Source organism: Pocillopora verrucosa, chromosome 14, assembly GCF_036669915.1.
Source record: "Pocillopora verrucosa isolate sample1 chromosome 14, ASM3666991v2, whole genome shotgun sequence".
Classification (NCBI taxonomy): Eukaryota; Metazoa; Cnidaria; class Anthozoa; order Scleractinia; family Pocilloporidae; genus Pocillopora; species Pocillopora verrucosa.
Window position 1 is genome coordinate 1,667,571 of NC_089325.1, and position 24,497 is coordinate 1,692,067.

Sequence of the window (24,497 nt, forward strand, 5' to 3'; positions counted from 1 at the left end):
TTAAATCATTTAAACATGTTTTTCCTATCTTTGTTTCCTTTTTTACGGAGGAAAAGCGTCAAAAAACTCAATTTCACGCACCTGCAGCGATCTCTGACGGTGCCACATAATACTATGTAGAAAAGGCAAATTATTTTGTTGTTTTCGTTTATATGAGTTGCCTCTGAAGAGAACAAAACCCTTGGTACAATTGTTGCCAGATTATACTAAAACTTTTCTTCTCAAAAAAGAAAAATAGTCGAATATAGTTGGAACGCGAAAGCCGCCGCCAACACGCCCGTAGGATATGGGTAACGAGTGCTGTACCCACAATTGTGAAATTTGCTTCTTCTTGGTATGGTATGGTATTTTCACCTCAACACCGCAAATTTTGAGAATACTCTCCACTACCTAGTCACTGGATCTTTCGAATGCCGATCTTTTTGCTAAACAGACCGTAATACTTGGCGGAAGCATCATATTTTGCATATCATACCTTTGCGTCGACCATAACCCCACTTCTCCCCGGTGGGGTGTTTTTCATAATTTGAGAGGCTTGACTCAAACGGGTCAAAGGAGGAAGCTATCAGAATTCTAGGTATGTGTAAGAATCTGTCGGCGCCTTTTCAATCTGCGGAGACAAACAGATATCCAATCTACATAACTTTCTCCGCGCAAATAATTTGTTGATAATGTAACAGAAAAATTCTCAAAGAGTGGGTTACTTAATGGATAGCTGCTTGGAGTTAATTAAGTGTCATCGTAGAGAAAAAGTTACCCGAAAGGTTTGAAAATACCAAGCAAAATCGTTATTTCGTAGAAGAGCAAATATATTTTGCGACCAGCTTTATTTATCATGTTGCCTACCATGATAAAATTCCCACGGTTATCTCAGGCTTCACAAAAATATGTTCGTGACTTAACTCTACACGAGCACTACAATTAATTTGCTTAGACTACGAAATTGATTCAAAGCGGTTTCTGCTAGTGGGAGAAATATGGACTGTAAAGATCTGCAGATCTTTAAATTACACCGCGACTATGCAGAATTCACACGCTCATTTCTCCTTATATCGATCACCTCATCCGGCATGTTCTTTCAACAAATACAATAGTGGCGCCATTTAAATGGTGAAAATTTGTTTTTCATCAATTAATGACATTTTTTCATTTTTTTTTTGTTTTTCAATGTCGGCAAGTACCCTGATTTTTCATCGCGGAATTAATGATAACCAGGAGCCCATTCCTGTGATAACAAAAATATAAAAAAGGCACTTTAATTGTTTTTGGGTGGTCACGCTAGTTGTAATTCAATTAAATCTTGCAGGAAGTAATCCCCATAGTTACCAAAGTGGCATATATATATATATATATCAATGATTACATTTACATTTTAAAACAACAAAACACGAGTTATTTTTTTGTTTGTTTACCTGATGAGGAAACTGTTTTACGACTTTTGTCCTCGCCAAATCAATTTTTTCCAAACTGCCTTTCGTAGCTAGGTTCAATGTGACGTACATACTCAAAAGCATCGTCCATTCACTGAAATTCAACCAATGAAGGCACCATAAATTTAAACTAAATACAGTTGTTAGGTATGAATGTCTTAGCTTTACATTGCTGAGATCAGGAAGTCATGTTTTCTCTTCTTTGTGGATGGACTCAATGTCTTTAATCATGAATGTACGTAAGAAGGCTACTTTGATCGATAGGTGGTTGTGATTTTGAACTATCCGAGTAATGAACGATTATTCACCAACATGAAAGTAAAAAGTACTCGCTAACAAGAGAATATTGATATTATCTTGTTGTTCATCATGATCGCTTCTGAACTAGCTAAGGAACGTGCGCGAAGAGCACCATTCACCTCTATCGTATACTATCATCATGCAAAGGCTTTGTGCGCGAGTCACGTATTTTCAATTAGTCTTTGGATACTTATTTCTTTCACAGTTGGAGATACGACTTGTCAAACAGGTTTTCCGAAAAAATATTATTTTAATTATTTGAAATCGAATTACTTGAAATTATATGAATCAAGAGAACTTGTTAATTTCTTTTAGAATGCTGAACTGATTTATTTCTTGTATTGTTTATGAAATATGTGGGAAATATATATTTTTTATTTTTTAGTCTGACTCAAGAAGAAAACTGTAATTTAGAAGATAAAAGTTGATCACGCATTTAATCAAATATTCACGGATACTTTCTCGAAACAGGTGCCTTTATTCAACGCGGTTACTTAGAAAAAAGATTCAAAGTTGTTAAATATTGAAGTAAAAAAGCATGTAAATATCCATCTTCTCAACCAACTTCTAAATAACTTGTTGAAGGACAGTTTTCAAGAGAAATTTCGTGGTTTGTCATCCTACAACTGAGTAAACTGTTTAAGCTGAAGTTTACAGAAGGTACGATTGACACAAACCATTTCGACGGCGACATCTGTCTTCATACGGCAGTTTGTGAGTTACACGCAGTCTATTATATCTCAATCAGCATCGCACTCACTATTTGTAAAGCGAGGATATTTGTAATATTTGTAATATTCTCATGGTTGCTGCAAGAAATTTTCTGACGTATTGCGTGATAAAGTTAATATTAATTCCAACGGTAAATAAGCGCTTATATTACCATATTACAGCAAGCACTGAGCGGATGTGTACAGGTGTAGAAGGCTGTTTTCGTCAAAACAATTAACATTTCTCCCAGAGGAAGCAAACAAAGATATACTAGGTTCTCAATAGCAAAACACTGTTGCGTGCGTTAGCTCGAAGGGGCTTCTTCGTTGGTCTAACCCCTATGAGAGTGTTGTGACACAGCTTTACAACAAGAAGTCATGGCAGCCATAGGAAATGCTTCGTTTAATCACCTCGAATTGAGTTTAAACAACGAGACGTCCTCTGAACAGTGCCGTAATGGAATAAGTCACAGTCACGTTTCTATCGCAGTGTATGTTTTCTCTCTTTTAGGGTCCCTAATAGGAAACTTCCTTTTGATCGTCGCTTCTGCAAGGATAAAAGAAAAACGGCTACTCTTGATTACTAACATGGCTGCATCCGACCTACTTGTGGCGATCTTTTTACTTCCTCGCTTTATTAAAATAGAAATCACCGGGTCCAATGCTTTCCTCGTTCACGGAACTGCAGGCACAATTCTTTGCAAAATGTGTACTTTCCTCAGCGATATGTCGTTATCTGTTTCAACCCTGAGCTTAGTCATGATCGCCGTTGAGCGCTTCCTTGCAGTTGCATATCCTCTTGTCTATAGATCTACCTCCTCCAAGAGGTGCCGCATTTTCGTCGCTTCAACTTGGGCCTTGGCCGCAGCGTTTCACTCACCATATTTTTATACTTCTCGGCTGGTCAGAGTTGTTGGCAATCAAAGTCATGATATTGAAGTATGTCAACAGAGCTGGGAACCAGCTTTCAATGACAGATTAGCACATCGTCGTTACGGCATCTTTCTATATACGACCGTGTTGATTCTACCATTGCTTCTTATTTCCTGTTTGTACATTGTTATCGCTTTCCACGCTCAGAATGACAAAATGTTGACGTGTCGAAGTGAAAGGGGAACGAAACAGAGACGGGATTGCACTCGAAATCTTCTTAGGATGGCCATCGCCACTATCATTTCCTTTCTCGTCTGTTGGACGTTGCATATTGTGATAAGTTTTATAAACCTTATTTCACCTTGGGTGGTTCCTAATTGTAACAAAAGCTTCATGGCAGTTTCTTACATCGCAGATTTATTGGCAAGTTGTTATTGTGCAGTTAATCCATGGCTCTGCTTTTTATTCATTCCAAGATTTTTCTGTGAATTAAGAGTAATGACGGGTAAAAGAAATATTAGATATTCTAGAGCAGAGGGTATAAAAATGAAGAGGTTGCGAGGGTCTGATCCAAGCAATATTCGGCTCCGCAATTTAGAGAACAGTTCCCATTAGTCTTGATATCAAGAATCAGCAAAAAATATCCTGCATAGATAATTCCGTGGACATTCTACCACGGACATAAGCAGAGCAACTCAGGTTCAATTTTTGAAAACGAGTAACGCGTGAATTGAAGAAGACTGTTTTAATATAGTATATGACGCATTTAACAAACAGATTCTATGTTGCCGGTGTCTTTAAAGCGGTAGATCACAAAGAGGACTTCAAAATATGACCAAAATAATTAGGCACAGGGTAGCCGAGCGCGTGACTGATGTTCATGTTACCATGGTTGCACGTCTTAAGTGTTTTATGTTTTTATTCCTGGAGAGACCCTTCACAAACATAGAATTTAGTTGTTTAATTCTATTAGTCAATTAAGAAACAATATGATTTTTATGGTGGCGTCATCAATGCGTCTTTTTTCGTAAAATTTTCAATATAGCTGAGAGGAATATGTCAAGGAATAGTAAAACAAAAAGTTGCAGGCTGCGTTTTGATATTATTTGGCTGAAACGTCGATGTTCGCGGCAAATGTAATATGATAATGAAATCAGACATATAGAATGTACAAAATATATGACGTAATGAAAGTATGATTTAAACTATACCAAAAATAACTTCATTATCATGCTTGATAGTTCTGCTTTTCCTCAAATCTTTTTCGAATTTTTCCGAATTTTCCCCTTCTTCGTTTCCGAAATTGTTTTCACTGTTTTTCTTATCCTTTTTCCCGTCTTTTTCACAATTCTACAACATTTGTAAATCAATTTCATGGATTCACCTCCAACATTTCTACAGCTGAAAAAATTAATCAAATACCTTTGAAAATAATCAAGCCCATAAAGATGTCGCTGTAATCCATTCCTGGATCAGAAAGCTTTCAATCAGGTCCTCATGTTTTGTACAATCGTTTTTTACCGGATGAGGAAAAAACATGGCTTAACACATGTACAGGGAAATACTCAGTTGTCATTTCAAGGCGCCCTTTGTAACGAAAGGGATCCCCAGATAGGGGTACTTCAGAGTGGAAAAAAAGAATTAGGACAAAGGCGAGGAGAATCTTCATAAAACTGTCGAAGTAAAGAGGACAAGGAAAAATCCGGAAAAGAGAATACAGGATAAAAGTGAAAATAGTGTAAGGTTAAGTGGTAGGAAAAAAGCTGGGGAAAAGATAAGAAAATATTCGGGAAAAAACGGGGGGAAATGGAAGAAATAGTCGAGGGAAAAGTTGGGGAAATTAAAAATAGGGAAAAAGTCACGAAAGGTGGGAATAAATGTCATGAAAAAAGACACACTGTCCGCACTTAATTCTCAAGCGTGTTTTCGATGAATTTATAAGACACTGGCGAAGATTGAGATATTTAGAGTTACCATGAGTATCCAATCATGAAAAGATGAAATGGGTAATACAGTGGTGAAGATTAGATCACCAGAAGAAACAAATCCCTTATTGGACTGTTTTAGCGGCTGAGGAAATTGACAGTTGACTCGAAAATGTATGTCCACCACAAATAATTTTCTATTCGCTAAAAGTAAGCCAAGGTTGTAAACTTAAGCCGAGTTCTGAGTAAGTAGATCGAGGGGCTCAGAAGAGTTCACTCTGTAGAATTATGCTTCCTAAACACACAAATGGATATTTTAAAATATCATTGGGAAAGTACAATAACAGTGTAGGAGATGCATGCTGCACAAAAAAATGTCCATAATCCACGAGGAAAAATATTAAAAACGTGACGTCACTTCAGACGCAATGGTTACCACGACATGAAATTCACACCGGTGCAATTTTGTTTTTCTTTTATTAAACGTTTACCTGTATGTGTTAGATTGTTATCGTTACATTCTTTACCATCTTGATAAGGAACATTTAATACACGGCATTTTGTGGTTTTACTCCAACCTTGCATTTTCAAGTGATACTTTTTGGGTAAGAAATACTGTTGTAACAATTTTCTCAGGAATGCTCGGTACACGGTATTTTTCGCTGTTAGTTTGTCCTTCCATGGGGTGTTTTATTTAGTGATGGTGGCGATGACGGTTAGTTATGACACTAGCGCTTACCAGTGCCTACTGTGGAGCGTTACTGAAGTATGGAGAGACGCAAGGAGAAACATGTCTAAGTTGTGACTCCATAACGTAAGGACCAGGTGTAACTGGTATCCCTGTGACTGTGAGTTGACCATCTGCCACTGGGTTGTGGTTTGCAAAACATTGATGACTGGCCATCCCCATCATATCTAAGCAAAGCGGGAAATAAAAAATTTGCAAACACGTCAGTAGCAGTAAGTGACATATAAACCATCAAAAGTGAGAAGTTTCTTGCCGAAGATGGTGATCGAAGCGATATACATGTAGTTGTACGTTATGGGCACATAGAGAAATAGACTTTTAGTTGTTTATTCGTGAAAGTGCCCTAATCAAATCGTACATTGTTTACATTTTTACCTAAGTTAGAGGTGTTACAGGACATTTGAACAGAGAGACCAGCCTTCGTTTCCAAATTTTCATCGTTCATTTTTTCTTTCAGCTGGCTTTTATGCTTTGTTTTGTTTTTGTTTACTTTTTTTTTCTTTTTCGAGCAATATTGAACTTTGTGCTTGTATTCGTGATGATATCACGACATAGACGTTAACGAATATTTAGAACGCCACTTCAATCAAGAATTTTTGGTGGCACTTACACTTTCCAGAATGTCATAATGCAATTTTCTCCTGTCAAGAAATCATATTAACGCTGCCCAGGAGTTGCCCTTTTCAAATTATCAGAAGCTTCTTTAGGATGAGGATTTTTTTAATTAGCTTATGGAACACTTTCTTTACAAAATCGAACATTAAAACTATCGAAAACAAGAAGTTGGCTGTAAGTTATGAAAGCAGGTTTTTCAAACGTTTAGTAAGAAAGATGGTCACTACTAAAAGAGACAAGTTTCTGCGACTCAGTTTTAGGGGAAATACACCTATCGAAAGGTTCAAAGAAAGTTATTGTCAGGAATGAACGAGAAAATTTTTCGCCAGGACTTTCTCTCGAGTATGTCACCTTAGACTTCCTAAGTATCGCATATGACCAGAAAGTTCTGCTTTTTCTATCAGCAATATCATGCATGACCGTTTTGTCCTTAAAGGATACTTTTTTAAGTGGGTGGAATTAGACTACCACTACCATTTTCCTAAGTATAGGTTGAACTAAAAATTCCGTGTGAATGGCTCTTGCTTCTTGACGGTGTCATAAAAAATCGAGAAACACCACCGCATCTCTTTAAAACTATTTGACTGAGATAGCACCGACTTTGGCTCGCAACTATCGGCGCATTTAAGAGGTTGTTCGTATGATCAAACAACGCATTTTTTGCATATCCGTGATCTAATTTCTCCCCAGCCTTTAATGTAATTAAACTAGCTTTACTTTATGATCCCCTTTTATTTAATCCGTTACAATCGTCTACATAACCTACAGATCTTTTTTTCATAGGGATTATCATATAATCTGCACATTTTTTTACTTTTCTAGTTTTCTGTGAAAAAGAGCGAAAAAAAGTCCAGGGTCTCATGCCCACCAAGTGTTAAGGACACTTAAGAGTGAGCATAGCTAGAGTGGGTATAATGTTGTAAATGAGGTGTTATGTTCCGGGTTACTCCAACGAACGAGTAACCTTCTGAGTCAGAATTAATGCTTCACAAAGGACGCTCTCTAATAAGATATAAGATTAAATTTTGTCAAAAACTCTTTTTACAAAATGATTATAAAAACAAGCACATGGCTCAATAATATATTAATCCAAATCCTATTTCAACCAAAGATTAAAACTTATTAATCTTATTATTTAATTACAACTTCTAAAGTTTTTACGAGAAAGAGACCGCGTGCAAAACAAATGGAATTTATCCCAATGCCGGAGGGTGCAAGGAAAATAAAGTAATTAACATATATCTATTGTAATTAGGAGACGCAAGTAAATCTAAGAGCTTATCGTAGATATCTTAGCAGGAGAAGTTGGTCATTCTTGTCCACGTCATAACGCGACCATCAGTGATTACCGAAAGTTGAAAATAAAATGAGAAAGGAAAACTTGATCAATGAGAGAACTTCGGAGGCTAATAGTATGACTTTAGATCTCTAAGAATATCTCAGAAACAACGCAATAATAATTGCCAAGGTTGTTGTCGTGGATTTTCGCAAAGCTGCTGTTCTTAAGTCAATTCGCAAGAGAGTGTGGTCTCTAAGCTTAAAATCCTCTTTCTAGAGGGGTTTATGATAATTTAAAAAGGGCAACCCCTGGGTAGTGTGAATGCGATGTCTTGACATGAGAAAATTGCATTATGATTTTCGGGAAAATAATAGATTTATCTGTATTTCGTGGTTGAAATTAAGATGCCCAGAGGTTGGAATTTGCCCCTGAATCTTTCCTGTAAATATTCTGCACATTTTTGCGATGTTTTCTGTTTAATACCTTTTAAAGGTTGTTAACGATGCGTGTTAGACACTTGATTTAAATCACCGAGTGGCTTCCACTTTCATCACGTGAAAGGCTATCTCTTCCCCCTGACCCCATCCCCCCGCTTGAACATGCAGTCAAATAATTTAATTTGACAACCACGTATATTTCTCCCTTTCTACCCGATAAGTACGTGAATCTTACTCATGTTAAGGATTAATATGACAAGACGTCTTTAAAAAATGGCTTGCATAGCTTTTAAAACTAGAGAGAATTTCTCATTGTTTCGTTTTTAGTTATTTCCTGATTGGAAATATTTAGTACCGCGTTTTCCTCATTACTGTGGGCTCAGTATTATATTTCAGCGTGTATTAAGGAAACTTTGGGACAGATTCAAGATTAATGACATCGGAGACCAAAATCATTCCAGTAATGTCGAGTTTTCAACTTTACTCTTAACATTTTCGAAAACCCTCTGATTTAGAAGATGTCACTGTTTTAAGTAGCGATTTTACAAATGTACAGTTATTAAAAGGTAAACAAGACTTTAATTTTATCATTTCCATCGTTTTTCCTAACTTCCGGAGTTGTTTTCTGGCTCCATTTCACCTCACTGGTTCAAAATAAAATGTTTAAAATTGTTTTGTGTTGATTTGGTCAAATCTAATAACCATTATACTATAAGCTCCGAATGAAAGGCTAATAATGGTAAAACTATGCTATCAAAGCTATAAAACTTGTCATTCTGTTGTCGGTCTGTCTCTATGTTTATTTATTTGTCTTTAAACATGTTATCTTTGGCGACAGTGATTGTAGAGACCCTAATCTGGGATCAATCGCCAAAGTTCGTTTCAGAAAATAAGCGAGTGTTTCCAAACGTCCAGACAAAAACACTGACCTTCGTTGAGACTGGCCAAACACCCAGTGCAATGCGCGTCTTTTTGTTCCATTTGATGGCTTTGTAGAATAGCCGAAGGTAAGAAATGACTCGGTAGATAAGTAGCTGGGACAGATAATGAGTTTATATGACCTTGTCGGTATGCCGCTCTGTGGGGGCACTCTCTAAAAATGAAGAAGGAAGACAGTTCGTAAATGGCAACAGTACCATGAAGGGAAGTTAAACTCGTACGGAAAGCGTAATAGCAGGCTCTGACTGAGCATTTCTTCTGAAAAAACATTCGTTATCACTTCTTTGGAACCTTTTTGGTTAATTTGCATCCGGTCTGATAACCTCATTAACACATAGACGCTCAGTAGGCCAACAATAGCATCATCCTGCATTGATTAAGGTTCGCCAATGGAGGAAAACTCCAGTATTTTGTATTCAGTACGTTGTATTCAAAATACATGCCCATATGTAAAGGCTTACAGACAATGGCCTTGCCACAGGGATCAGACAAGATATCCTTTAAGGGATGCACCAAAAATGAGATCGTGGTATACAAGGTTTTCACTGGTTTTAAAGTCTAGATGTAAATACTAAGGAAATTGCAGCTCTTCATTTCCTATAAGTGGGTATTTTGATTGATAAAGTAATCAACTGAGAGAGTTTGTTTTTGTTTAACTCATTATTTCATTTCTTTTAATAAAATCACTTTTTTTAAAAATTTGCTTTGGGGGGGCCATCATTTGCGCCAACTGGGAAATTAAAATATATAAATCACTTCAGAAATGGTCAGTATCACTGAATTGCAAAGCACCACTGGTAACAAATATCTGGGCCTAGGTCACGCTAACGTGAGCGGCTGCTTTAATTTTCCTTTAATAACGACCACAAACACAAACAAAAAGACAATAAAAATATTATTACACAATGGACACTGTAGGAAGTATTACTACCTCTTATATTAACCACGTTAAGCCTGTTTTCGGTAGCACAAATCTTGTTCAAATTTGATTAGCCTTCCTCCTCCTGCTCGATAATAGTATTATACCTCGATTCCTTCAACTCTCTATAAATAAGACTACCTGACATAGAATAATTGTTTCCTTCAGGTTAAAGGCTGCCGACGTGCTAAACTACTTATGAAAGCACGTCCGAATTCCTAGGGATAGGATATTTTGTAGTATTAAAAACCATTGTTCCTTTTAGAAGAGGAATAGTTCATCCTACAATATATGATATGTCAACATACCTTTGCATTGGCAAAATCCTTATGGAGTCCCTAAAACCTTTTGCAAAGGGGTTGCTGTCAATTTTGAGACGTGTAATCTGAAATTTATAGTGTAGAAATGCACTTTTAATTGATCTGGTGTGGAATGTAACAAAGATAGAACCTCAAAATCGACCCAGACCTGCTGTTAAGCTGTTAGCCACAACCGAAATAAGATTACGGAGAGGGTGAGTCATGAGTGGATGGAACGGTTTAAAAAAAAAAAAGGAAAAAATCCTTCACCCCCACCGAGATATTCTCATAATAACGATTTTGAGTGTAGACTTTTGAAACTATTTTAAGCTTTGGCATCTACCGTGATCCTAGCGGTGTGTTTAGTGGCTACATTTTCACGACGAAATATATGGCGGTTCGTTTCGAGAAAACATGTTTTTCTCACTTCGTTCTGAACCGAAGTTAAAAAACTTCCCCTTTTAAATACAATAAGCACTCTGGAAGCCAAAGTGGACCAGCAACAGTTTTTGAATATCTTTATAAGATCTTGTTAACGTCTTTATTCTCAAACAGCGGGGGTCGTGTTTGTCAAGTCGGCATTTTCGTAAACTAGCAAAGATTAGTTAAGATAATAATGCCTTCTTACCAGCTGGTTTTGATACGCTGTTACAGCAATGAAGCTTGTCTCAGGAAAATCGAAGGTTTTTGCCTCTTTTGAATGAAGATCGACCACTGAGGCAGTGTGGTCTCGTTTTCTAACAATGTGCACTCGAGGTTGATATTTGTGCATGGAGTTGAGAACAATCTGTTGAAGGATAGGCAGTGTTTAAGACATAATGCAACTAACTTAAGGTTAAACCTGTCAATGAACAGCCAGTGGTCGTGATAATCGTCCACATCGAACGTTTCTGTGAAGATGCTGCTTCAAAGAATTTTATTTCGAAGGACGTTGATTGAAATAAAATAACCTTTCTTGACTAAAACTTGATCAGCAAAACACTGGAATAGTCCTAGTTCTCTAAAGGAAATTATGAAATCGAACAAATCTTAGCACACGTTTATCTTGGTTTACAAACAGATAGATTATGAATTTCCAAACTTCGCTATGTTGAAGTTTGGTGCAATTTGTGGAATGAAAGTAGCTTAAAGAACAATTCGATATTAATTCTACGGTGTAAATCTCTTTTCTTAAACTCGATGGATCTGTGTTTTTGTTTGCTAACTGGTTAAAAGTCTCCGGAGAATCCAACAAGCTATTCACCCAATCTTATCCGCTTTTGGAACGCCGCCCGTTATCTGCTGTAGAAGCCGGCGGAGATAGAGGCCCCGCCAACCGGTTGCGGCGACTTTGTTCTACTTGTGTCTGCACGAAATCATTTATGTATGAAGATAACCAAAAAAAAAGGGTATTTTTTTTCATGCAATCGCTTTCATTCTAAACGCCTCGCTGTATCCATAATGAATATTTCAGAATATAAATAAAGTCCTCTCTTACTCACATGTCCATTCTGGTCAGTCGTGTTGTTGGTTAATTTCACTTTTTCAAACGATATGATCTGTTTCAACAACTGCTCGCCAGTAAAAGGCGAATCTGGGTGCATGTAGAGTCTAACAGGCGCTGGTGGATCAGCTTTTCCCGCCACAAGCCAGGTCGAACGGTGATAGGCGTATCTGTAACGTTTGTCGTCAACAGGCACTATATCCATCAAGACCATGTAATTTGCCCCAAGGCTAACACCGTTCAGCGATATTCTTAGGGTTGGAAACATTCTCCTTTGTGATTAAAAGGCAAAAACATTATGTCAGCGAAAGCACTCTTGAACAGTTTCATTCTTTCTTTTTAATGAGTTTAATTATTGTTATGTCATTTATTGGTTTTCTTTTGCAAGCTTCTCTGTAAAAATTATCGTTAGCTTCTTTCAAGAGAAGGACAATTAATGGAACCATCTACTCATGATAATAAACATAAACGAAATAACGTGACATCATTATTGAAAGAAGTGGAGCAAGATATTCATAACAAAATCATCAAGAGCTGAAGGGCAAACATGTTTACAAGTTAGTCAAATGTTTAGAGCAAACTGCAAAAATTGTCAAGTTGCTGCTGAGAAGTAAGCAGACAACTTATAGAGAGTTCATAGTGTTAAGATTGAAGTTATCAATATCCTTTCCCAGTTAAACAATTCTGGTTATGGAGCTTTCATAGGTTGTGCATGAATTAGAAAATAAGCACATAATTTTAGTGAAAAAGTACTATAGGTCTGTACTTCGTTCTCTCACGCCCAGAAAACAGTGTTCTTCAACATTACATTGCAGGGCTGCCTAAAATGGTCTCTTTCTTGATATACAAGTGATTTGGTAAAGGGGACTTTTCCACAGATGGAACTAAAAATCATTAGATACAAATTCATTGATCTCAATCACCAGAATAGCTTTAGGAAGGAATTTAGTGAAGCAGTGCAAAGGATTTCCTAAAGAGTAAGGTAGCCCTTTATTGAAAAGGTGATGGAAATTTTGGAATTTCGATGCACTTCATCTGATTTGATTGCTTCCTATTTTGTCACTTGTTGCAATCAAGTTATAGTTTTATAGATGAGCCTGAATTATTTCAATGATGAGCGAAATCAGGGAAGGAAACCGAAGTGTCATATTTAGCTCCATGAATACATAGCATAATAAGCTAAAGAGAAAGAGTTTATTCCGGACACATCGATCTTCACAATCATAGGAACAATAACAATAACGAACAATCTAAATTGTGAGTTTCATACTGTGGAATTTATTCGTAAAGTCTCCTGCATCATGGCCGTAGTTTGACCAACACTTTAAAAACTTTCTTGACACGAACGAGTCATCAATGGTTCATGACAGACCAAAAAATAAGTCGTCTCAAACCTCTAACGCAAAAAGCAACTTGCGTTCTATGTCAGATGAACTTTTTCCAGTTTCCCTTAAAAAAGGGTCTCTCTTGATTAAAAGTGCAACTAGCTACTTCGTTCGTGAGCAATTTCGGATGCTATCTACAATACCTGTCAATAAGGCAATAGACAGAACATGGTGTGAAGTATGTGTGTCTCTGCGGTCGCCTTTTCAAGTCGAAAGAAAGGAGTCATTTGGAGCGCATTATCGCGTGCAAAATACTCAGATTTAATTGCAAATTCTGCATATCACAATGGAGGTAATTCTCCTCATTATAAATTCTCCGAGATCACTTAACCTTACAGTAGGTAGCATAAACAGTTGTCTTCACTGTTATATTGTCTGCGGTCATTCAAGTGGCGGATCTCTGACACATGCTCGCGACTGTGTTTTAAGAATTTTTCAGTACCTAACAGCGACATTGATCGAAACGAAACAGTACTCTATAACTTGACAGGCCGTTAGAAGGAATATTAAAACCAAAAAAAAATCCTCAGCAGTATTAAAACAACACAACATCTTAATCCTACCTTCCGGACTTTGTTATTATCATTTCTGTACCCAATTCGTTGAAACGATCCCATAGATCGCGACTCTCTAAGGTAGCAGTAATAGTTTCTACATCTCCAACGGCTCCTGAATTCAGAGAAGTTGTCGCATCTGAAACGCTATCTGTATTGATTCCTCCGCAGGATCTGAGCCTCTTTGAAGATGCAGAGCCTTGCACGTGAACATCTTCGTTAGCGCAAGGCTTCTTCCTCTTCGCTTCATCTGCTCCTAAATGCAACAAATAGCAACGTGTTAAATACGTAAGAAAGCAGCCTAGAAGTAGGTTCATTTTCGTTGATAGGGCAATGACACCCTCTCATCGCACCCGTGATAGTTATGAAAACATATCATCGCCGTGCGAAGAGGGCCAGGTTAGTATCGATTGTTCGTTTGGGATCATCATTTGAAAACTGAAACAGTTTCAAGGGCTTGACACCATAGATCCTATTATATGAATATATCTAGTTCAGAAAAGAGCGGGTCACTACATCTTTGCCATTTGCTTCCAGATGTGCCTTTAAACTATGGTTTACTCTGAGGCTAATATGAATAGAAACAGTAATAACACAGCAGAGATGAAGTACCAGTTTCATCCGAAGCCATCAAAGACGCAATTGAAAATGCCGTGGCCTTAGAAGAGAGATTTGATTGTGTATTGCTTGGATCGTAGCACTCTGCCATAGCGTCCTGGTCTATTCACAGTACCGTAAACCCTTCATATTACCACTGATACACACAAACAAGTCATAAACAGCTATTAAAGTAACTGTTGATTGGATCTCGGCTTATGCCTTTCATAAGCCAATCAAAACTAACGCATTGATGTTTAAACAATGGTCAGATTTAGATAAACCAAAATTTATACCATTCCGGAAAATAATAATTTGTGGTTGGTAGCGAGAATTGCCTTTAAAAGTAGGTTTTGTGATTGAACCATCCCTTTTGAACGTTTGAATTCAATATTGGTGTGACGCAGAGGGCAACAATCACGCACATTCCAAATAGGGTCTCGAAAATTTGACAAGATGTTTGTTATCTTACTCTGCCATAACCTCTGGTGACCTGCACTGTAGGAAAACGACGCAACAATAAACGGATGAGTTACGATTGTACCGCTATTTTTATATGAGTTTCTCTTTAGGAATGAATAGGTGTATGAAATTTTAAATAAATATCACAACAGGTAATTTGGCATCTGAAAAGCAGTAGGTTTTCTATTATTGTAAAAATTAACACAAGACCTAGAACTTTCCATGAAGGTCCAGAAATTTCCTGTCAAGTGCACCTTGTCTTCTTGAAAGTCAAGTTTGTTGCAAAACCTTAGCGCGTTATGTAATTTCACTAGGATTTGCAAAGAGACCGAGAATGATGCTAAGCATTCAATCGCTCGTTATCACATACTTAAGAGATTCTTTCAATGATATGCATCTCCTGATTTTTTACTCTTAGGTACAACAGTTGCACTGAATTTAATATAAAACTGTCTCCTCTGCTGAAAAATATCTGGAGCCCAAACTCTTGCTTTGCACTCACTCACCTCAAAAAGTCTTGGAAGGAAATTCCTTAGGATCATTAAGGCAATGGGATTCGCCGGGCCCAACAAGGTATACGCCTTTATCAACATCTTTTGGAAAATAAAAACATAATCATACTCAGATAGTGCCATTATCTTCCACAATTTCACTGTTTGGGCTCTCTTTTTCAAACATCCAATCGGGAGTTTGTGTGAAAACGGATGATAGAAGAGACAGAAGGAACTGCCAGGCTGTTATCAAAGTGAGTCGTATTTAGCATCAAGGGAAACAGTTTCCTAAAAGGTTAATGAAAAAGAATAATGCCAAGTGTTGACAACATGATGCATAGCTTGTTTAGGTACATCTGGTGTTCCAGTTATCGAAGAACTGATAAGTTAATAGCATTTCCGATTCACATTTTAACTGAACGCTGCCAGACACTGCTAACTATTTCACTGAAATTGTGATCGTAGCCTTTCTGATAGGAAGGTAATGGAATAATGGAAAAAGCAGAGTTCATTTGTGTTGTTGTCTGGAATATAGTTTGGTGATCGACCATCAATTTGAGTAATCAACGAGTAATATTAACAAAGAGAATGTTATCTTTGTTATGACTATTGACTCGGCATACTGACATAAATGATTGTTCGAGAACGTTTTCGTGAGAGACATTGAAGGATATTTTAGTTTCAGTTGCTTTATGGAGAAGAAAGATATAGGAGAAGTCATTGGGCAAGTTACACTATCCTTAACTATGGGTTACAGGCTGATAAGGCACTGGGTGGTGACATTTTCTAAATGCTTTTCCTCAGGCAATCTTCTGATATAGATTTATCTATACTTTTTGGGATAGGGGAATGACAAAAAGTTGTATTAATAGCTTTATCTGGTGCCCTTAAATTGTCAATAGAGATATATTTCCCATGGATATCTCCATACTGGGTCAAACACTGCCTTATTGACGGATCAAACTCTATTTTCCGATGTCGATGTCAATTTTGATACCGTCGTCAAATTGTCCAGCGGAACCTTCATCGAGGATTCAATTTAAAAGATAAATTGGAAAAAAAAAATTACTTTTGATGATCCAAACATAAGCTGTTCCACTTATAAAAATCGGCTTATCGTATTAGTTTCTTGGAGGTCTTAAATTGCAAATTAATGCATATTTGTTTGATTTCGACCGTAACAAAAGAAATGGGGTAGATCTAAAAACAAAAAAATATGATTATGCAGGAGATGGTTTATCACCGCCACGTTTGCTTTTTAAACGTTCGACTTACGCTTTGCTATCTCTCTGAATAACCTTAAAACTTTGATCAAACTATCTCAAAACAGGGTAATGGTTTGAGTTTGGCATATCAAAGAATGGAATTTATGCCGCCGTTTTGTGCCTTATTTGTCAAAATTGAATTAAAATTTGTAGATATTAAAACAAAGTAAAAGTACGTAAAGTGATGATTGAATAAACAAATTGATGATTGTATCAAGCTATTTTCTTCGCAAATAGGAGCCACCACGGAGACTCTTGGGAACAAAAACATTGTTACACGGTACTGTACTTGGGTCTTACAATGAAAGTTTAAAGAAAGGTAAGCATCTTTTCAATAAAAAATGAGTCCACAAGCAGTAAAGAAGACCGAAGTAATTTCATACCTGACCATCTGTTCTTAGTTGACCCGGATTGATGGCCTCATCTTTTCTCTTATCAGGACATCTCAGCCGCTTCCATCCGTCGGTAACATCTTCGACAGTTCAATGCCGCCTATTCCCGTGACACGGGGTTATCTACGCATCTTCCTGGCTTCTGTTCACAGCTTATTTTAAGATCAATTTACCAGATTAATTGAATGGATAATCTGTCCGAATATTCAGCAGATTTTTTTGCCGAGCTGGTGACACAGGGACTCTCTAGCTCTGACGTTCATTTAGACCTCGAAGCTCCATGAGTCTCTTAGGCCATCACGTAATGTAGTTGGGAAATGTGAAGCCAATCGACTAACAGGCCTTTACCTTTTGCTGACTGTTCAGCACTCAACACTTGATAACAAACTGTGTTGATGTAAAGGTGCTGACAGTATTCCATTGTTAAATGGCAAAACCATACAAAAAAAACCTTTCAGATGCGCTCTTTTCCGATCGGACACTGGCCTGACTATCGTGACTGAAATGATGATCTTAATGCTCAAATAGTGTCAACTTGAGAACGTTATTGTTTCCCTTGAAGGAACCCTTAACCCTCATAAGCTGCAGAGTCAACAAACGCTGTATGGTATTTTCTTATGCTTGCACTCTACTAACCGCGAATATCAAGGAATTAGCTCAATCGCGATGTCTGTGCTGCTCACCTTTTCCCATTGTTTCCCCAAATCTAAATTACTGCCTTTCTAAAGGGAACACATTCTTTGTCTGCTTTTCAACTTTAAAAGATGATCTCAAACAGACTAAAGCAACACCAAGGACATCGATATCATACAACTGAAACACTTTAATGAAGATGCATCATTATAACTAATTGGTTAAAGTTTCATTTTTTACAATTCGTTTTGTTCACATTTCTTTTCCTAGGATATTCCAAATAAAAATAATAAATAGGTCACATATAAAGTTTCTCCAAGAGTAAAAATGATTAAAAAAAGAAGGAAGGACAACCTTTTTAACACTTATAAGATCGTTGGCCTTTTTAAATAGAGTTTCGCCGATCCGCTACACAATTTGAACAAAAAATTGCTACAAAACAATCGAACAAGAAATTATTTTAAAGGAAAAGGGGTCTATGAGACCTACCACAACCTGCTCAAAGGGAGGAATTCTATATCTTCATAATAAATGCTGTAATGACGATATTATTTGATTGGTTATTCTTAACTCCAGGAACATAACACTATATACAATAATACAAGTTCTATTGACATTGTAGTTGAGTAATTATTGTCTTTACCAGTATCTTTACGCAAGCGATTGAAGTTAGTAACTTCATCACTTGGTAACTTAGTTTACCGGCAAGGAATGTTGGTGCGTGGGTGTAATATCCATAGGAAAGGTATATAAATGTCCTTAATCAATATGTTCACCCTTAAATACATACTAATTCAAAATGGTCGAACATAGCCGAAGTAGCTTAAAAGCAAGCAAAATCTTTCGATCATAAAGGGAATGAGTTTTTAAAGGCCAATTTAGCCTTTCCAGCTTGTACAAAATATGATGCAAGTCGCCAAAGAAATTGGCGAAATGAGCATGATAAATATTGGGTGCAGAATGTGCTTTACAAGCCATGGTCATGATGCAGATATCCTGTTAGTCAAAGAGGAAATGTACTCGTCGTTCCGATTCTATTATCTCACTGCATGTAATATACATCTAGTTTAAAAGAAGGGTAACGTTGAGCCAGCAAAGTCCCCGTGAACACTGTAAGGTGGTAGTGGAGGTACTTCCAGCGCTCCCATGGGTTTTGGTGAAGAAATAGACGACAATAAGTTGGGCAAACCTTGCTGGTGAAAGGGACTTAGGACTCCTGTGAAAGGAACTCTTGGAATAGCTGGTGACGGTGGTGGACACCCTTGAAAAAAGGAAGAGAGAGAGAGTTGGAGGATTCTGATAAAATAAAATAAGGGTTAAGGACGAAAGGAAAGAAACAAATGATACAGGCATTTCGTCAAACCTTGGGTCACGAAAGTAACATTGAGCTTGCTTTAAAGCATGTACAACGTGATATTGCAGAGAAATGGTTCTGATTTAATGCGATCCAAAGTTTCAAGCTATTCAAAATTTCAAAAAAGATCGTAAGACACTATTTATTTATTCAAATTATACATATACAGTAAGAGAGGACTGATGAACATTCATAATAAGGATGGTATGTTTTTTCGCAAAATTTGAGCATTTGCCACCCGTAAAGGACAAGAAAATAGCCAGAAAAGGAGAAAATGAGAGCAAGAAGAGATCATGAAACACTTCTTTAGCATTTTTATAGCCTTGGGTGGTGAAAAATCAAAACTTAAATTTCTCATGCAAAACTGCCACGAAAACAGGTCCACTATTTCTCGGCAATTTTTACATTAGAATATGTTCGAAGGCATAATTCATTATTAATTGCAGAAAGTGAATTCCCTTATATTTAGCGAGATACAAACCATTGTAGATGAAACTCGCGAAAACTTAAAACAAAGGAATGTCGTGACAAGCACAGATTGAAAAAACAAAGTGGTCGCGTTTTGCTGGGAATAGTGCCTGTAGGACTAGTTTATGTCTATCACTGAGTTCCTAGAAGACGCCCATATAAGTAGATTGTGGTGAGAAAATAAAACTCAGATAATCGATTTCACTTCGATTAATTCACCAATCAATTCACGCCACCCATATCGGTGCATCGCTTTAATATTGCATATTCTCGTTAAAATAACTGGGAGAAATCGCAAAGTTGTGAAAGATAAATAGCAAGTTTTTGGTATCTTTCCTTGATTCATGTCTGCGGTACATATGGTCGGGTTTCTAAATTTTCCTCAGTACTCATGTCCGCTTGATTTTTAACTTAAATCACCTGTTTGGAAGAAAGTTGCCTTGTCTTGAGATCTACAGCCGATCTTGGGAAGCTGGTATCTGTTGTTAACCCCAAGCTGTGGTATTAGCGGAAAGGAAAGAGACGGATACAACGGGTCTGTAACCATCGAAGGGGGGTGACCGTCGTGAAAACAGTCTCTGAAATTAAAACAAAAGAAGTTGAAGATGGAATCATTTTCATGGTTTATGGGTATCTACATGCAAGAGTTTGAAAAGGACCCTAAGCACGACAATTTCTAGTCTTTGGTCATTGTTCTTTGAATCAGCGAATAGCGGCAAGATTTATCTCCACTCAGGTGGATTCTAACTCTATCACGACAGAGCAGAGTCGCTGCGTTAACTGGGATAAGAAATGCAAAAGTTAAATACAAGGAAAGACGTTAATGAAGGTGTTACGTAAAACTACTGTCGATAGAAAAACAGTCCTTTACTTCTTCAACCATAGCTTGTTTTAAGATAATGTTTTGTATGCTCATTTTCGTTTTTTCAAATTTGAACTCTTACGGCAGTGAAAAGAGTATTTACCTTCCTTACTTTTGACACCCACCTTTCTACTGGAATAAGACGTGATGAGTCCCGGAAACCTTTGGCAAATGGATTGCTATCTATTTTTAATCGTGTGATCTGCGAAGCGGAAAAATAAAGACGGACATTAGTGGCTTTAAATTACGTTATTAAGAAAGGATCTTGCTCAATGGAACTGACCAAGATGTTAATAGGAAAGCCATTGTGTATGTTTTTTTTTACCCACATCCGTCTTTGTGCATTCTAGATATATTGGGACATATTTCCGATCACGATCGACCGTTCTTTTTAGGTTTTTTTTTTGTTAATTACAATTAATGATATCTCGTCGAGAACAATTTTAAACTGTGTTGGCTTCAGAAAATCTCCTTTTCATTTCTGAAAGAACTCGTTCACATAGTAGTTACAAATACGCAAATATTTTATGCAACAGAAAAGCCATAATTTGTTGCTACATGTCTAGGGAGAAGAAGAACCTTCAAATGAGCTCTTGAGGTTGCATGTGTTTTTCCTAATTAAATGATAATTCAATTAAAGCGTGAAACAGGGGAATAACGTTTTAGTTTCCCACAATTTGTCTGTTACATCTTTAGGTGCTACAAATAGCGCAGGATTAAAAATGTGATATTTAATGAAACAGTTAGCTCGTGAAAAAATACTCACCAGTTGATTTTGGTATGCTGTCACTCCAATGAAATTTGTCTCTGGAAAGGTGAAGGTTTTCATCTCCTCGGACTTGAGATTAATTACAGAAGCTGTGTGGTCACGTTTACGAATAATATGCACTCGAGGCTGGTATTTATGCATAGAATTAAGAATGAGCTGCAATGTTCAAAAACAAGGCAAATCACCAAACGTGCCATATAGAACAAAAATCGTAGGATAGTTTGAAGTAAGACGAGCAGTTTGCAAATTGGAATGATGCCCCCGATTGCGTAGGATTCTGAGCTTCTTATGGCCCCAAAAGTTAATTATTTTTCAATTGGATGTCAACTTTCTTCAAGTTTTATGGGTTTTTGGAAGCTGAAGCACCATGAATGCTCAAGAACTAATATTTCGTTGATGTACGAACCGCTCTCTGTGAGCTGTTCTGAAACTGTGTGCCCTAGAAGAGAGACAAATTGTGTACAAAGTGGTTTGGATTTAAGGTGCTATGAATGTTGAATCAAAGAGATAAAATTATTCCTCAGACCAGGAGAGATTATAGAAGCTCCTTCTGAAGTACTAAATGAAAAAGAAAACGGTTTACTTACATGTCCGTTACGGTCGCCATCGTTGTTGGTCAGTTTAACTTTTTCAAATGATATGATCTGTTTCAACAACTGCTCGCCAGTAAAAGGCGAATCAGGGTGCATGTAGAGTCTTACAGGCGCTGGTGGATCAGCTTTACCCGCCACAAGCCAAGTTGAACGGTGATAGGCGTATCTGTAGCGTTTGTCATCAACAGGCACTATATCCATTAAGACCATATAGTTTGCTTTGGGGTTAACACCGTTCACAGATATTCTTAATGTGGGAAACATGCGCCTGCGAAAAAGAGAATTACTCTCAGTAATTGTTTGGAAAGTAGATGTTAAGGGCGCACTCAGAATATGTGGTTATTTCTGTTATGGGTCTGGCAAATTAAATCATCGACATTGCACCTTAACATCACTTATCAGATGAGAAATCAAAACTTTCAGTCCAGTGGTTTGTGTGAGTGAATGTGATAATTTACACGGTAGGAAGCATCAATAAAGAGCCGTACGTATGTTTATGCAAACGCATAGATGCTGTTTATAAAACAGCTTGTTATCTTTTTAACAACTTTGATTTCCGGCACCGATTTACAAGCGGTTAGCGTAAAGATCAGTTGGTGGCACTGCACAAAAAGCATAGGCTTTTCCAGGTCAGCGCGCCACAGACGACTCACAATGCACTTCACCTTCCAGCCTTAGTAATGATCATTTCAGTTCCAAGTTCACTAAATCTCTCCCATAACTCTTTTCCTTCCAATTCAACGGTTATGTTTCTCAGTTCGTCCTTAGAAGGGTTTTCGTACTCATTCCCGCTTTCTTTGTCTTCGATGGTTTCTTCGCTTGACGAAGACTTCATCCTCTTTGCCGGCGGTGGTTGAGTAGTTTCTTCTTCAGAAAAACTCTCCGCTCTGTCTTTTGGAGACAATTTCGGATCTAGAGAATGAAATGATTAAAAAATACATATATTTAGCTGTGACCCTTAAATAATGCTTCGAACCAACTCTCTGAGGCACTCAAAATTTGCGCCACTTTGTCAGAATCTCAAAACGGATGACTTAGCTGATAAGTGCGTCAAAATACTTGTGTCGTTTTATGCTCTTACCAAAATCGCCTCGATCATCTCTAGAGGACATCAGAGAGGCTATAGAGAAAGCATTTGCCTTCATTGAAAGAGACGGTGAAGACTCCATTAAGACTCGTAGTATACTTCACAGACAGTGTATTCTCGTTTGTCGCACCCTTTTCACGCAAGCTGCTAAGTTCTTTGGCAAACAGGCAATAAACAGCAATTAATACTTTGATGACAGCCTTGGTATTTTGTCAATTGGGAAAAGCACTGGGACGAGACCGCATCCCAGAATAGCGTAGTCATATGCCATTCACTTTGATACTCAACATAGCACATACGGAACTTATCAACTAGTTGGTTCAGATAAACATGAGCTACGAAACTCTGATTCTAATGACATCAAGTTGTCCTGCAGAAAAGATGGCAGATTGACTTATCAAGGAACATGACCGTGTTTATTTGTTTTGATGTCTTAGGAAGTGAATTGACCTTTCTAGGGTATATTAGGTTATTGTTTAACTTGTTTTACCCTTGACTCGGAATATTAACACTTCTCAGAGATAGCAGTATGAGGCTAGCTCGCAGCCCCACAAGGCGAAGTCGATGTCGTGCACTCGTTCAGTAAAAGGTTTGTGTTAAGCGGAGTTGAGAGGCAAGATTAGGCCTCTCCTCATATGATGAAAGATGATGGCACCCAATCTTAAATCTAGCAATCAAATCTATGGACCATTAACTGCCCTGAAATAAATCGAAAGTTTACAACGGCACCTTTAAAGAGAGTCTCCAGAAATCTTAAATTTCTAGGAAATGTTAGGTTTTTGATTGGTTTAGTTTTGAATTATGGAATTCATTCCGGTGGTGATGACCTTCGTAAAGATAACAACTTTACACTGTTTAAACTTTTGTTTGTTTGCTTCGATAGTTGACGGAAATAGGTTGCTCCCTCTGATCGGTTTATTCGTTTTAGGATTGTATAAGATCGGCCGGCGCAAATCAGACAGTTTTATGGCGGATTTGCCTAACGCTGTATGCATTCCAACAATAGCCTTGAACAGGAGGAGTAAACTTATGTCTTTCTCATTCAACAATACGTGCAATTATAGTGAGAGAAAGATTCTTAGTTCTGTTGCTGCTCCAATTCTCAATAAAAACCTCAAAATCTTATGCAGTTTTATTCACTTCTCATCTCTGGCAGTCCTTCTTAAATATTAATTATTTTACGTTGTAACAAACAAAAGTGTGTGTTATCGATTGAGAGGAGAAAGGCTGTTGACAAGGCGAAATTATTTTCCCACGCTGATGAGTATTCCCTATCAGAGCTGAAGAAAGCACAGAGGTGCCGACGAAATCTATTCAAAGTATTGAAAAGCTTTTGATTAGGTTAGCTGCTTAAGACAAAGAAACATTTCATTCCTTTCGTGATGAGAACAAAGATCTTCATCTGATAGCAGTACCAACTCGACACATCTGGATTTGCGGGTAGGCCTGAAATTACTCAACTTCCTGAGGTGACATTGTTCATCAACGTCGATGGTCTTTGTCAAACTTCGTTCTTAATGGAAATGCCGTTCTTGAAGAACCACATTCCTCACATTTTTCGTGAGATCTGTTTAGCTCTGTAAAAAGGGTGAGTAATCCTCCACGCTGGTAAAGTCACACGTCCCTCT

At 37.5% G+C, this 24,497-nt stretch overlaps 3 protein-coding genes across 3 annotated transcripts; 1 reads left to right on the top strand and 2 right to left on the bottom strand.

Moving 5' to 3' along the window:
* Nucleotides 1–2,731: 2,731 nt before the first annotated feature.
* LOC131779624 (QRFP-like peptide receptor) lies at nt 2,732–4,366 on the top strand. The gene has a single exon (XM_059096187.2). The coding sequence runs from the start codon at nt 2,819–2,821 to the stop codon at nt 3,926–3,928; it is 1,110 nt and encodes a 369-aa protein (XP_058952170.2). The 5' UTR covers nt 2,732–2,818; the 3' UTR covers nt 3,929–4,366.
* A 1,330-nt stretch (nt 4,367–5,696) lies between these two features.
* LOC131779597 (T-box transcription factor TBX20) lies at nt 5,697–14,827 on the bottom strand. Its single transcript, XM_059096163.2, has 7 exons — nt 14,509–14,827; nt 13,906–14,152; nt 11,956–12,229; nt 11,103–11,261; nt 10,484–10,560; nt 9,247–9,410; nt 5,697–6,153 (listed from the first exon to the last, which is right to left on the bottom strand). The coding sequence occupies exons 1-7, from the start codon at nt 14,603–14,605 to the stop codon at nt 5,984–5,986; spliced, it is 1,188 nt and encodes a 395-aa protein (XP_058952146.1). The 5' UTR covers nt 14,606–14,827; the 3' UTR covers nt 5,697–5,983.
* Nucleotides 14,828–17,940: 3,113 nt separating this feature from the next.
* LOC131779607 (T-box transcription factor TBX20-like) lies at nt 17,941–23,098 on the bottom strand. Its single transcript, XM_059096174.2, has 7 exons — nt 22,864–23,098; nt 22,448–22,694; nt 21,777–22,050; nt 21,187–21,345; nt 20,546–20,622; nt 19,979–20,136; nt 17,941–18,997 (listed from the first exon to the last, which is right to left on the bottom strand). Exons 1-7 carry the CDS (start codon nt 22,949–22,951, stop codon nt 18,804–18,806), a joined length of 1,197 nt encoding a protein of 398 aa, XP_058952157.1. The 5' UTR covers nt 22,952–23,098; the 3' UTR covers nt 17,941–18,803.
* Between the last annotated feature and the right edge of the window lie 1,399 nt (nt 23,099–24,497).

What these genes read in the sequence shown, in the direction of transcription:
- LOC131779624 (XM_059096187.2), top strand. Translation starts at nt 2,819, where the DNA reads ATGGCAGCCATAGGAAATGCTTCGTTTAATCACCTCGAATTGAGTTTA.
- LOC131779607 (XM_059096174.2), bottom strand. Translation starts at nt 22,951, where the DNA reads ATGGAGTCTTCACCGTCTCTTTCAATGAAGGCAAATGCTTTCTCTATA. An exon ending in ATCATTACTAAGGCTGGAAG is followed by an intron (nt 22,051 to 22,447) that starts GTGAAGTGCATT and finishes TCTTTTTCGCAG; the next exon opens with GCGCATGTTTCCCACATTAA. An exon ending in ATGGCGACCGTAACGGACAT is followed by an intron (nt 21,346 to 21,776) that starts GTAAGTAAACCG and finishes TGAACATTGCAG; the next exon opens with CTCATTCTTAATTCTATGCA.
- LOC131779597 (XM_059096163.2), bottom strand. Translation starts at nt 14,605, where the DNA reads ATGGCAGAGTGCTACGATCCAAGCAATACACAATCAAATCTCTCTTCT. An exon ending in CGACTGACCAGAATGGACAT is followed by an intron (nt 11,262 to 11,955) that starts GTGAGTAAGAGA and finishes ATCCTTCAACAG; the next exon opens with ATTGTTCTCAACTCCATGCA. An exon ending in CAGCGTATCAAAACCAGCTG is followed by an intron (nt 10,561 to 11,102) that starts GTAAGAAGGCAT and finishes TATAAATTTCAG; the next exon opens with ATTACACGTCTCAAAATTGA.